The sequence below is a fragment of the Mesitornis unicolor genome, unplaced genomic scaffold (genome assembly GCF_000695765.1).
Source record: "Mesitornis unicolor isolate BGI_N332 unplaced genomic scaffold, ASM69576v1 scaffold21323, whole genome shotgun sequence".
In the NCBI taxonomy this organism is placed as follows: domain Eukaryota; kingdom Metazoa; phylum Chordata; class Aves; order Mesitornithiformes; family Mesitornithidae; genus Mesitornis; species Mesitornis unicolor.
In genome coordinates this window covers 46580-58755 of record NW_010175676.1, presented here as the reverse complement: position 1 = coordinate 58755, position 12176 = coordinate 46580, and the positions used below count along the sequence as shown (strand labels likewise).

Sequence of the window (12176 nt, the reverse complement as noted above, 5' to 3'; positions counted from 1 at the left end):
TCCATTTTAAAGAGTATGTGGTGATAACCTTAGCAGCAAGCACAGGAGAACATGGATGCATGGAAACGTTTGACCTGCTGAGGGAAGCTAATAATCTATTCAGTCTCAATGTCTGTAAGGAGGAGTGAGTTATTAAATGACATCTTGTGTTTCCTTTCTGTCATTTATATGATGCAGTCTCCTCTGGACCTTTCTGTTCTCCGTAGAGGTGTTTCAGAGGTGCTGCTGACAGTTAGGTTACCTTGGTTGGTTCCCAGCCCAGCGATTTGGAAACAGCGATGTGGAAACAGCAAGTCACGTGTAGAATACGTGGTGAGGTTTGCAAAAGGCTTCCTGTAATGGAAAGATAAGCCTTGATCCTCCCGCTTGATCCTCAAGCAGTTGCCCTCATTTGGCAAGCTCCTTGAGCTAACCCTGTTTCCTACTGCAATACATCTGGGTCACTGGAAAAATATGTGTTTGGGAGGAATGTGTGAGGTAGGCAAACCAGGTTACATCATCCTCGGAGCTTGTCAGGCCACGACTGCTTTCTAGCTTGTACTGAATCTTTTTCAGGGAAATCCAGGTGACTTGGATGTTATTTTCATCCAGTTCATGCTCATGCAGAAGGCTGAGGGCTCTTGGAAACCATATTCTGAGCGTTTATCAGCTTTGTGCCAGGTTACAGCAGGAGGAGGTAGGTCAGAACGCTTGAATCATCTTTAATTCGTGAAAGTAGTCATTTAGAGCACTTCGGAAGTGTCAGTTGCTTGTGGTAGGAGTGGAGTGTGCTGCTACCTGTATAGCCAACACCATAAGCCTTGCCTTTGTAGTTGCATATTAAAGTTCTGGGTATATGAAATGATACATCAGAACTTCTTGGTTGGGGTTAAAGGTGTTCCTGTGCCTTCGCAGCTTCTAGGCGATACCGTGCGATACACATTTTCTCAGGATTAATACCATGCAAAACCCATGTAGTTTATCCAAGTAAGTAGCATTAAAAACTCATAAGGATTGGTGCAAAAACTCCCACTCTACGATTCAAATGCCTTGATCTTTCTGTGCTTGTGTCATGCTGTGCCATTGGATTAGTCCCATTTCCAACAGAACATAAAGTAGCAGTAAAAATGGAGGAGAGAAAAGTAAAACAAAGGTGAACTAAAGTTTTGTTGTTCTCAAAACTCACTGTTGTGAAGTAGCGTAGACAAGGTTTCATGGTCATATGCATTAATGATTTACATGTCTCCTTTTACTTGTACAATGAGAGGATAATGAAATCACTGTAATTCCATTTCTACTCATTTCTTTTCCTATCTCTCTAATCTCTCATGTAAATCTTTTTGATACGTGGAACATGAATCTTCTGAATGAAAGTGACCAACCTCAGTAACAGAGTGCTTTGCACAGTGACTTGTTACCAGTTAAGACTTTCCCACTCTCCAAGAGGAGGCAAACATTAAACATTTTCATCAAGTTGTATATACACTGAATCAAAGCAAATTCGTATTAATGAGACTGTTTTTTCTCTTGGTGTACAGGTTGCCTTACCAGGCATAAGTTCACTTTGATTTTTCAGGACATTTATTTTCTGTATTTTATAATTAATACCTTGGAACTCTAACCTACGAAGAGGTGGTGGTCAACTTTTATTGGCTTGAAGTGAGAGTCAGGGAAGGAAGAGCTTCCCTTGTTGAAGAAGGAAAAGTACTAAAATACAAGTACATCATTTTCGTGCATACGTTTTCACATCCACGTGGTTCCAGAGCAGTCTGGTATTTCCCATGCAGTGCTGGGAGTTGTCCATTCTCATCCGTTTCAAACAGTTTTTTCTTCAGCCTGCTCTCCAAGATTCCTTCGGGCTGTTATCCAGGATGCCACTGGGACAGGCACCAGTGTAGGCACCGTTTCGGAGGTGTCTGTGTTGCAGAATTGCCATGACAGCAGATACAACTTAGTGGGCCATTGGCATTTGATTAGTGGCAGTGTTATTACCACTGCTATTTAAGCAACGGTATTTTAAAAAGAACCTCTTTTTGTAGGGAAGAGTGATGTAGGCAGAGCCATGCAAGGTGACTTGGCCTACTAGGAGGTATTAGTAGGAGTTATTAAAATAGCATTTATAGTCAAGTAATGGTGAGCAGATATCTTGAACCCTTTAACAGGACAAAAACTCAGCAGTTCTTTGCATATTGTGTATTCAGGGTGTGTATTTTTGTGTGTTACCATGTACTGTTTCTTTATGCATTGGACACTGCTGCTCTTTGCTGAGGCAAGGTAGAGACAGATAAGGAAAACAGCACTGTGAGGGTAACATGCAACGTTCCATGCTCTAAATGACATGTTAAGTCACAGGGATATTATTAAATTGCTTCAGCTAAATGAGGTTTGTTTTCAGGTATTAAGATATGCAGCCAGTTCTGTTTCCATCCACATAGTCTCTATGTATCATCTTTCTCTATAGAAAGATCTGACTGTTCATACAGCAAGTGTGGGAGAAGTTACTTCTGGTTAATTCACCTACCTTTCAAAAGTCATTTTTCAGGTTGATATAGTCAGTTATACCTTACCCCCCAGCATTAAATGTATTCACAGTCTTTGACAGGATTTGCACAGAAGACTGCATTAAAATATCAGAAATCTTTTTAAGACCTGTTTTACTGCTGAAAATTCACAGCTCCACAGCTCGCCACGATATGATTATAATACTTTGCCCTTTCTTTTTTGTTTGTTTTTTCCTTTGCTAATGTATTCTGTAACAAAGTACCTTCTTACAAAGCTATGTTTGCTGTTTCTCTGTGTTATGTTCACACAGACCTCCAACCCGATCCTAGATATTAAAAGCAGTACTTGAGTCTTTGGGTGTTTTTTCCTTGTTCTCTTTTGCCTTGAATAAGTTAATATGTTTAAGTTTGGAGGTAACTAGGGCATCAGAATGAGTATGAACAGAATGGTTACAAATTTTAATGCTGGTTTACTGTATATGAACGGTTAATATATAATATTCATCCCTTTATAGTTAAAAATCCAATAAGATCAAAGTAATATTTTTAAAAGACGCAGGGCTTTAAAACTTTTTTATGTGTAATTGTGGGATGTGAATTTGGGAATTCCAAGTTTGCACTACTTGGGTTTTGGTGGGGAAGAGACTAATAGGTTAATAATGCTTTAAATAATGGTGCAGTGTCACCTTGAAATATCTCCTAATGAAAGTATTGAATGGGCAGAACAATTATATCCTTGTCAGCATTTATAATCAGAAAATGCCCTATGTTGGAGGCCATATTAATTAACATGACCTTAAACATAAGTTTGACTTAAGTAGTAGTGCACAAGTGCAAAGCCTAGAAGAAAACGTTTGGCGGCAACTCATGCTCCAACTAAAGACATGTACTTAAAATGTCCGCATTATTCTCATCCTGTTGGCTTCTCTGAATGCTTTAAATGTACTTTGTCCTTCAAATTTATTGCTGAATTTTTTTTCTTCTCTATTCTCTTTCAGAAAGATGAGGTGTACCTCAACTTGGTGCTGGACTATGTTCCTGAAACAGTATACAGAGTTGCCAGACATTATAGTCGGGCCAAACAGACACTCCCTATGATTTATGTCAAGGTAGGTAACTGATAGATATGATTAAATGAAGAAGGATATTGCAGGAATAGACTCTGTGGATGCCTCTTTTCTGACATAACTAGTTTTCTGAAATTTTTAGGAGTGCATACATCTTGAGACAAGAAAATAAAAGAAGGAAAGATTAAAATCATTGTTTGTTATGGTGAAGGAAGAATAGAGGTTAGAGGGTTAAAGCCCTTGAGGAAAATCTTCTTTACTGTGAGGATGACAGAGCACTGGACCAGGCTGCCCAGAGAGGTTGTGGAGTCTCCTTCTCTGGAGACATTCAAAACCCACCTGGAACATGTTCCTGTGTGACCTGCTCTAGGTGTTCCTGCTCTGGCAGGGGGGTCGGACTGGATGTCTTCAGAGGTCCCTTCCAACTCCTAACATTCTGTGATTCTGTGAAAGCAAGCACTCCTGATTTCTCACTTTACAAAAGTCTTGGAATGGGTGGGGAAGACCAAGTGTAGAGGAGAGTGTTTTGGTTTTTCAGCAGCTTAGATAGAGACTGACATAGCCAGATTAGCAGCTTCAGCTTCCTGAGATGATGAAGACACAATAGTACAAAGGCCAGTAGCTGAAAGAGGATGTCAGGAAGACTCTTTTCTACATATGAGAAAGGGTTCATATGCTTCTGTTGTGGGCATTAAAGGCAAATTTTTGTCCCCTTCCCTGTACTTGGAAATCAGTGGCTCTTGTCTTAAAGAGCTACATGGGGTAAGATATTTGTGTGCACATTGTAGCCTCAAAACTTCACTTAAGTTGTCTGCATCTTTTGTCATCTTTTACGAACCCATTAAAATGAAGAATTTATTTTTTTTTCCAAACATGGGACTTGTCTGGGTCTTGTAGCTCCATTTCACATATTCTGACCGCAATCCACATGCTAGTAAATGATCGTGTTTTCACATGGCATTAACTTGTTAGCATGGCATCCAGGTAACATTGAATGGAAATTAGCAACCAATGTTCCAAATTCATACTGATTTTTTTCAGAATCCTCTTTAAAAGTGTAATGCTTTGACATGAGGGTGGGCTTAAGAAGAAAACTTTAATTTGATGGGAAGAAGATCAAAGTTTCAAAGATGAAAGTTAGAAATAGCAGTTATTCTAACAACAAAGTGTTGTGCCATAACTGTGTATGCATGAGTTATAAATGGCTTATTTCCACAAGAGCCAGCACTGGTGCCTGTTTTTAAGAAAGCACAGGCTCTTATCCACTGGCAATAAGAATTTCTACTGCAAGGCCACTCTCTTTGGTCTCTTGATGGAACAGTGTGTCTTCAGGTTATACGCTTCCCAAAACTTGTTAGCTTCGCTTTTGTTAAATTGTTTACATAGCTTTTGGCAGTACTTGTGCCCTAATTGTGGACACTTGGGAAAAACTTGTACTTACTTAGCTTTTGAGAGAAAATTCTGCTTCAACTCTTTTATCTTGCTGGATATTTGGACTTCCCATTTCAGGTAGCCTGGAAGTCTGTTCTTATCTTTTCTAGCAAGGCAAGCCTTTATCACAATCCTGTATTTATAAAGATCGTATTACCTTTATGTTATTAAAGCTTTTGCAGATATCCTACACAAAGGTCAGATCATACCTATGTGTTAATTTCTGACTGATGCCTAGGCAGGCAGAGAGCTGCTCTTCCCTGGGTAACAAAGAAAGTGTTAAAAAACTGCAAGGAAGCTTTTCTAGAAATCTTTCCTTTAACTTTTATTTGTAACTTCCAATGTGCTGTAAGAAATTCTTGGAAATATGGGGTTTGCTGTGTAGAGATGAAAGGCATACTTTCTAAATCCTGTATGTGTTGACTTGACTCCTCAAGTTAGAGCAATCTTTTGGATTGTTTTGCAGTACACTTACACAGTGCATACTTAATGTGTCTAGAGCAGGCAATTCAGAAAGCGTTTGTTTTCTTTTCTATGTGAAGAGTTGTGGTTTCTAGAAACTAATATGAAAACTAAAGACCTAGAGCCAAAATTCAAGCAATTCTCCCGTTGCTATCTTCCCACCCAAACAAACAACAAAAAAAAAATACAAGAGAGAGAAAGGGTAAAGACAAAGATAGTGGTGAAAGTGAAGCAAATACAACCCAATAGCAATATCTGGCAATTGCAGCCAGTTTTACAGACCATTGAAGGTGAACTGTGGAGAATGGGCTTAGAAAAGACACGTGTGGAGGTGTGTCTTCAGTGTCCTGCCTGTGGCTTCATTTTTAAATGGAACCTTGTAGGGGACACCACAGAGGTAACAAATAACCTGGCAGCCTGTTGTCAGCCTTGAAATGGGGCTTGCCATGCCTGGATGACCGTGTGTCCTATGCAGCCCTCATTGTTGGCTCTTTATTCTTCATAGCTAAAATGTGTGGCTGTGGCAGCTGGACATCCTCCCCTTGCCCTATAATCTTGCTCTGTGAACCTCTTGGCTTCGTAACACGTACCCTTGGTGTATTCCCCCATGTGAAGGAGTTAGCCAGCCTTGGGAAGGGGGCAGAGAAGACTCTCCCTCAGCATACTTGTTTGCTATGCCTTGCTTAAAACTGTTCTGAACAGTTGTTTTTATCTGCCTCTTCTTTTTGCCCAGAGATTTGAAATGAAAATCAGTCTGTCCCATCACCAAGAGAAACCGGGCGATTACTCAAGTGATAGGCTGAGACGCTACCATAGTCCTTGGGCAACATTTAATATGTTATTAACAGCTTCAGCAACTAAAGGGTTTTATTTGAGGATTTTGAGGGTGGCTTTTTTTAGGATTTGTTTTTAATAACCTGAAGTATTTAATTTCTATGAAAAGGCTGATTTATGAAGCAAACTGAAACACCTTTATTTTGTGTATGTTTTTTATGACTACTATTATCTATAAATGTTGGAAAGTTGGCACCTTTTTTTTTTTTACATTGTGCTCATTTTTGAAAGGACAAATGAACAAATTTGAATTGCATGTGTGGGTATATGGCAAAGGACAGGTGGGGAAAGTATGCAAATACCTTGCCCATCTTCATAGCACTAATATGCATTCAGTAGGGTCTTTTTTGAGTGACTTTGGTTTTCTTCTAATAAAAGTTTAGGCTGAATCTATTGTTTACTCTGTTTCGACTGGGAAAGCATGCTTTATGCCATGTTATGTGTTCCAGTTGTACATGTATCAGCTGTTCCGGAGTTTAGCCTATATCCATTCCTTTGGGATCTGCCACCGGGATATAAAACCACAGAACCTCTTGCTGGACCCTGATACAGCTGTTCTAAAACTCTGCGACTTCGGAAGGTAAGTGCATCCGTGCCCTGAAACCTGGCAAAAAGAGCTTTCTTCAAAGTGAACCTGGGTCAGCTTTTTCAAAGAAATCCTCTGCATTCCTCAGAAGGTCTTAATTTGTACTTTTGAAAGAGAAATTATTGATCTTCTGTTTTCCTCTTAAAATTAGTTCATAATATGGGGGAGGAAAAAAAGCTGGAAAGGGCTGTCAGAAGGGAGGGAATTAAAGTTCAAGCCTGTTATTTATGCAAGTATTGGAAAAATAAATAAATGCATTGTCACATAAGGGATATGCCTCGCCATGGAAAATTACAACCAAGTATTAGGATGAAATGTGTTTAGGGAAGAGAGGACAAGTGCAGTGGCATAGTAACCTACAAAAAAAACCCGCTAATGTTACACTTTATTAGTCTGCTTGTATGTACACCAATTCACTTAATATTTCAAATACTGTAGAGGCTCAAGTTCAGAAGCAACACTTAAAATTGAAGCTCCTAGATAGTGGACTGACATCCTGGTTTCCCATGATGCATTTATTTCCAGTATCGGTTCAGGTCAGTCACCTTCAGAGTCCAGCCCACGTCTTTAGGACGGATACAGAAAATCTGGGAATCCACACTGAGACGGGAGACAGATTTCTCTCTGGGAAAGTTCAGTCTTTAGGCTGTGCTGTAACTTTGCAGACTAAAATAGTTAGGGCATATGTGCGAGAGGTCAGGGAAGCTGCTGTTGCTAAATTCGCTTGCCTGTAGTGAGTGGGAATGTCAGATGGGGGTTATTCAAGCAGTGCATCGTCATGCCTGGTGGCTCAGGAATCTCCTCCTCAGCTCTACCTCACCAGTGTTAGAGTGAAATAGGAACCGCGCTGAAACTCAAAATTAACAGTGCATAAAGAGGTGGTACTTCTCTGTGTTAACAGTGGGAATTTGTTAATTGTAGTTTCTATATAGAAAACAGGAAACCGAGACTTTTTGAAACAGGCTAAATGGATGGTGGGAGTCCTTCCCTGAAGGCTTAGAAGAGTCTCTGGAAGGCAGACATTGGATTTGACCGGCTTGCCACTGTGCTGGATTTGGTGCTACTTAGCTGAACGTTGTCTTTCTGAAAGGGCAGTTTTGTCTTCCAGCTCCTTTCCATCTAACACTTGGTGTTAATTAAGAAAGAAGTATAATATGTTCATAGACTCATGTTCCAAAAATAATGTGCTCTTGTGTTGCTTTATTTTCTTAGATTCTTCCTAAGGTACTGGCTGGGGCAGTGCTGTAGCTTAGATCCTTCATGGTCAATCTCTTGCAGTATAAATGAAGCCTTCATATTAACCGTGGGCCATTAACATGTTACTGCAATGGCAAACATTTTTTTCTGTATCGCCTCATACCCCATTTGCCTCATTCCATACTCCCTTAAATACCAAAGAGTCAGAATATTCTGATGAAAATTAAAAAAAAAAACAACAACCAAAAAAACAAAAAAAAACCAACCCAAACCAAACAAACCCACAACCAAACAAAGCACCTCTCAGTTCTGGTGAGTATCCAGAGCTTTTGAAACTTAAAAAGTTCAACTGCGTTTGACTGAACTGTATTCTGTGCAAACAAACCTTTGTACCTAGCAAAAAACAACTGCCGGCCAAAAATCTTTACCCTGTTTATCGCCTAGATTGCAGTCAGAATTTCCTTTGCTATTTCCAGTATAAGCTTGATGGATTGGACTGTTTTTGTGGTAAATCATTGAGTCTATGGCTTACATCAGCTTAGAACAATATGGTATTTTAGCATTTAGTAACCTAAGAGTGCCAAAACTTACCATTGGTCTGCACTGCAGTATTATAAAACTATTCATTACTGAAAGATTATAATTTTGTTTCCTTTTCAGTGCAAAACAGCTGGTTCGTGGAGAACCTAATGTCTCATACATCTGCTCTCGGTACTACAGGGCACCAGAGTTGATCTTTGGAGCCACCGATTATACCTCCAGTATAGGTATGTATGGGTATTTGCTGACATCTATACAAATTGCATGAGTTTTTATTCTGTAGTGAAGCATAAAGGTTTTCTGAGATCTCGGATATAGTTCCCAGAGGCAGAATTTTATTGTAGATGGTGAGGTACTACTTAACAAAATACACAGCTTTTAGTGGGAGGAAAAATGTGGCCTAATGATTGGTTTTAAACTCTCTTGACAGATTTAATGTCTTGTACACTTTCTGATTTGACTTACTCTGTTAACTTTTGCTGTCCTTTAGTCATTAGTTTTGAACACAGAGGAGACTTCTTTCTAATATCTGGCATGTAGCTGTGTCATGGTAATGTTAGATAAGCTGGAGATTTTGGCAGAGGAGAGGGAACAGCTGCGTTTTCTTACAGTGGAACCCTAAAAATGTACAGCAAAATGAAAAAATCATAAAAATGAACAGCGGTGTTGCCTGGTTGTGAGTAACTTCTTCAGTTTTTAAGTCAAGATAATTCATGGGCTCCTTATGAGTTCAAGTGCTAAAGAGATGAGATTTGGCTCTCAGGCTCCCCAGTATTGTGCTAAGCTTTTACCTTGCTTATGGACTTGAGTCACTTAGGCAAGGTTTTAATATGTTCAAAAGTGTTTGGAGATCACAATCAAGTCTTGGCAGAATATGTTTATAGCAAGTTTAAATGTGCTTAAAGTTAGTATATTCTAACTAGTGTTAAACTCAGTGGCTGGCTGGTTTCAACTCTGCAGTTCTTTGAAAAAAAAGAAAAAGAAGTGTTCTTGAGGACTTTTACATGCTCTCACTCATTTGTTTTGTTAGTTATTCTTCAGTAGGTATTGTAGCAGCCCTTGCATATCTCCCTAGTAGAAAAAAGAGGCAGAACCATAAGAAGTCTGGAGAAAGGAATGGCACAGTAAAGATAAAAAGGCAAAACCTACTAAATGGTTGGCCGCTGCCAGAAGTGACAGCCCCAGCCCCACTCTTTCTTGCCCCTGGATACCCTTCCTCTCATGGTTTACTGTTTAATTCGCTGACTCAGCTTCAACTGACACAAGAATTTCGGGTAGGTGAACTTCCTGCTACGTTGGTGAGTTGAATCAGCGTTACTGTGTAGTCCGATAAGCAGCAGAGGCGAGGTAAAAGCAAAGTGGTGGGAGCTCGTGATGGAAGGAAGGCACCTGGTCCTGGTTGACATCTTTTTGCCAGCTGAGAGCTGATAGATTGGCTGAGCTGCATTATCAGAGTGCACTGAGACACCTTGTTTCAGAGGATAACTGCATAAAACAGATATTTGAGGTGTCACCTGAAGACAGTGCTTTGTAGATAAGTCTGTGAAATGTCTCTTGCTCCAACTGTATAATGACGTTAATCTTGCTTTTTTTTTTTTACAGACCCTTTTTAAAGTTACTCTTTCCATTTTTGTTACCTGCTGGTCTCTAGAATAGTTCTAACAAAAATACCATTCTAAAGTGAGGAGTCTGCTTTCCACTTACCAAAAAGATAATGAATTTCAGTCGTTTTGCGATTCAGACTTCCTCGTGTCCCTAAAAAGCCCATGTCCTCCCAAGCCTCTCCTGAAACAAATCAATCTAAATTAAATGTGCACAGCACGGCTGTTCAGCAAGTACTCCTTGCTTCTTACCCTTTCCTCCCTGCACTTCATTCTTAATGAAGTCTTTGCATTTGGGAGCTGGAAAGTAATAAAAGGCCTTTCCAAACGGAATTTGTGGTTTCCCAGTGTTCTGCAAGATGTTAGGCATTTTAGGGTTTTAGTCTTGTGACGCTGCTGTTGCCAGTGGTGGTGAGTACCAGGCTGTTCCTCTGTTCTTGCTGGATAGGCAGCAGCAGCACTTAGTGAGAACTTTTCCCTGTTCCTCCTAGGATTCCTCATCCAAACTCAACCAGCATCATTTGTACACCAGCCAACAAGCACAGATAGGTTGCTTAAAAGAGAGGGAGAGGAAGAAACATTTAATTATCAGTACTTTATCCATAGCTCAAAGTACAGGGAACTGAAATGCTTTGGTATTGTAATATTGCAGTTTAAACCTTCTGTTCTTAATGTGAACACCCTTGCGGTTTTTTCAGCTCTTGTTTTCTTCTGAATTGTTAGCACACAAGCCTTTTCCTGCTATTCTACATAAGAATCCACTTGAGTGTGTGGTAAAAAAACCTGAGCTTGAATGTAGGGCAGGAATCTCCACTCTTCTGCTTTAAATACGCTATCTTAAAACTGCATGAAAAAATAAAATCAGTGTAGAATATGAAGCCAAAAAGTGTTCTAAGTAGAACTTTTTGGTACAATATCTGCAAGGCATCCAGCTAAGGTTTTTGTTGTTTGCTAATGTTACTGCAGGGCTTATGATTCTAACATGCTGCTAAATAGTAATTATTGGAAGTATTTCTGAGCAAGAGGTGCTTTTTAAACCTAGGCAGCGGCAGTGTGCTGGCTCAAGACTGCCAGTGCAGCCAGCCTGCATCATGACCACTTCAGTAGTCATCCTGCTTAGCACTGTAACCAGGGGTTGCATTAGGCTGTCTGGCTTTGTCTAGGTTGTCTTTTAACACCTGAATTTGTCCTTGCAAGTAGCAGGTAATGACTTGTTCTTCAGTGTAGCAGAACGTCAAGTTGGTTCCAGGATGTGTCTTTTCATCCTGGATGTCACAACAGTTGGCTTTTAACTTCTAGGATTTTGATTACTTTGATCAAAGTGCATGGCTTAAATTCTAACTCGGAAGGTTTCCTTAAAAATAACTCACAGCAAGGGGCGCTGTTTGTTGCACTTTTGTAAAATACTGCATTAGCGCTATATACAAATATATATGATAGTAAGAGCAGCATCAAAACACATTTACTGCAGTTAAGGCCTGTGCGTGTCATCCAGCAGACCTGGGACTGTTATTACAATAATGACCTGGGAAATGACCTGTCCAAGTTTTAAGATAATCTGTGTTGCCAAATAGCTACAAATCAGGCCCGTAATAGCTCTGTCATCTGCCCACGTTACAACCTTAAGGGATTTTTCAGTGGTCAGGCGCAAGCTATCATGTCACTTGGATGCCTTTACAGCTTGTGAGTTTGAACCTTTTTTGCGCCTCTGACTCTGAATTCTGCAAGTGTGTGCAAGCCCCAAAGGCTTGCTGGGGACAGCAGGTAGTTTTGTTCCTGCACCTGACTTGTGGGAGGCTTGATGTTTTGCAAACCAACCCTTCAGCAATCCCTTAACAGCATTTTGGCTGAAGCTTCTTCCTTGCAGGTCTGTGTGTGTTAGGCCATCCTGGAGTACGCTGCCAGTGTGCTGCTGGCTGTGCTGGTCATACAGGGGCTGCTGCCTGATGAAAAAATGCAGGATGGCAGAATGTGGCTG

General features: G+C 40.2%; 1 protein-coding gene across 1 annotated transcript in view; it reads left to right on the top strand.

Annotated features, from left to right (window-relative positions):
• Positions 1 to 12176, top strand: part of LOC104538329 (glycogen synthase kinase-3 beta) — a gene marked incomplete at its 5' end in the record, with an annotated part of 90491 nt that overhangs the window by 36167 nt on the left and 42148 nt on the right. The window contains 3 exons of the mRNA XM_010181490.1: positions 3479 to 3589; positions 6724 to 6854; positions 8718 to 8824. Coding sequence (XP_010179792.1) covers positions 3479 to 3589; positions 6724 to 6854; positions 8718 to 8824 — 349 coding nt within the window. The remainder of the gene's footprint in view (positions 1 to 3478; positions 3590 to 6723; positions 6855 to 8717; positions 8825 to 12176) is intronic.